At 40.1% G+C, this 993-nt stretch overlaps 1 protein-coding gene across 1 annotated transcript in view; it reads left to right on the top strand.

Annotated features, from left to right (window-relative positions):
• LOC118334388 (PEX5-related protein-like) overlaps nucleotides 1-769 on the top strand; it is a 9,787-nt gene extending 9,018 nt beyond the window's left edge. Inside the window, exon 8 of the mRNA XM_035670290.1 lies at nucleotides 692-769. Coding sequence (XP_035526183.1) covers nucleotides 692-769 — 78 coding nt within the window. The remainder of the gene's footprint in view (nucleotides 1-691) is intronic.
• Nucleotides 770-993: the final 224 nt, after the last annotated feature.

Raw genomic sequence — 993 nt, 5'->3', positions numbered from 1 at the left:
ATAAAGATACAGTGTATTCTGTACAAGCTTTACATTTTGTCTCAGCCTTTAGCTTTCAGTGGAGAAGATAAAATAAAATAACATGCTGAATTGAACACCACACTGTTAATTCACCGTCCATTATGTGTGTGATGTTATTTGAGGAGTTTTTTCGGCCAAGTAACTACCCAGTTAACTGCTTCCTGTCTGGTGCTAGAAACAGACAGCTCTTGTTGGCTGTGGCTTGTTTCATGTCTCCCCGACACGACCAGATATTTATTTAGGGTCTGCAAGGCATCAGTGAGTCCTCAGATTGTGTCTTTAAAACGTTTGCACATAGTAATCGTCTTCATGGGAAAGAACACCGATTTGCCTCTGATCTGGGGACATTTGTCAGCGAGATCCAGTAACTGTCGATGAGTCAAATCAGGGCAAAAATCATGTCATGTGAACTCAGAATCACTGAATCAAGACCTCTGAATCACCGCCCATGATTATATTATTGTTACTTTGTTATTTGGATCTTTGAAGATAAGATTCTGTTTTAATATCTGACCTTCCTTCAAACATTTCTTCACTAATTCTGTCCTGTTTCTGTTCGGTCATTACACAACATGAACACAAATAAACACTTTTCGTCGCTGCCAAAACCCGCTGGAGCCCAATCTGAGCCATGTACTACCTGGATGTTCTCCTAAATCCCATTCTTCAGGCGGATTACACCTTCCAATTCGAGGAAACCACCTCCAAACCGAACAAATCCTCAAAGGAGACATTCACCACACGCTGATGTAACTGTGCTTCATACTGTTACACCACTGTTAGGGTTGCACAACACTGCCAAGAGAACAAAGAAGACCTTGAAAAGTGCCATGCAAAACATATTAAACAGCCTATTTTTTTTGCTGAATACAGTGTTTTTGACAAACTGAGATGCCTGTGCAGCTGTCTCTACAGTATTTATCTTTCTACTCTGATAAAAGGCCTAAAAGATTAATTGAAGAGTTGTGTTAT

The sequence above is a fragment of the Morone saxatilis genome, unplaced genomic scaffold (genome assembly GCF_004916995.1).
Source record: "Morone saxatilis isolate NCDOM2014 unplaced genomic scaffold, NCSU_SB_2.0 Contig23, whole genome shotgun sequence".
Classification (NCBI taxonomy): domain Eukaryota; kingdom Metazoa; phylum Chordata; class Actinopteri; family Moronidae; genus Morone; species Morone saxatilis.
This window is presented reverse-complemented; position numbering and strand designations above follow the sequence as displayed.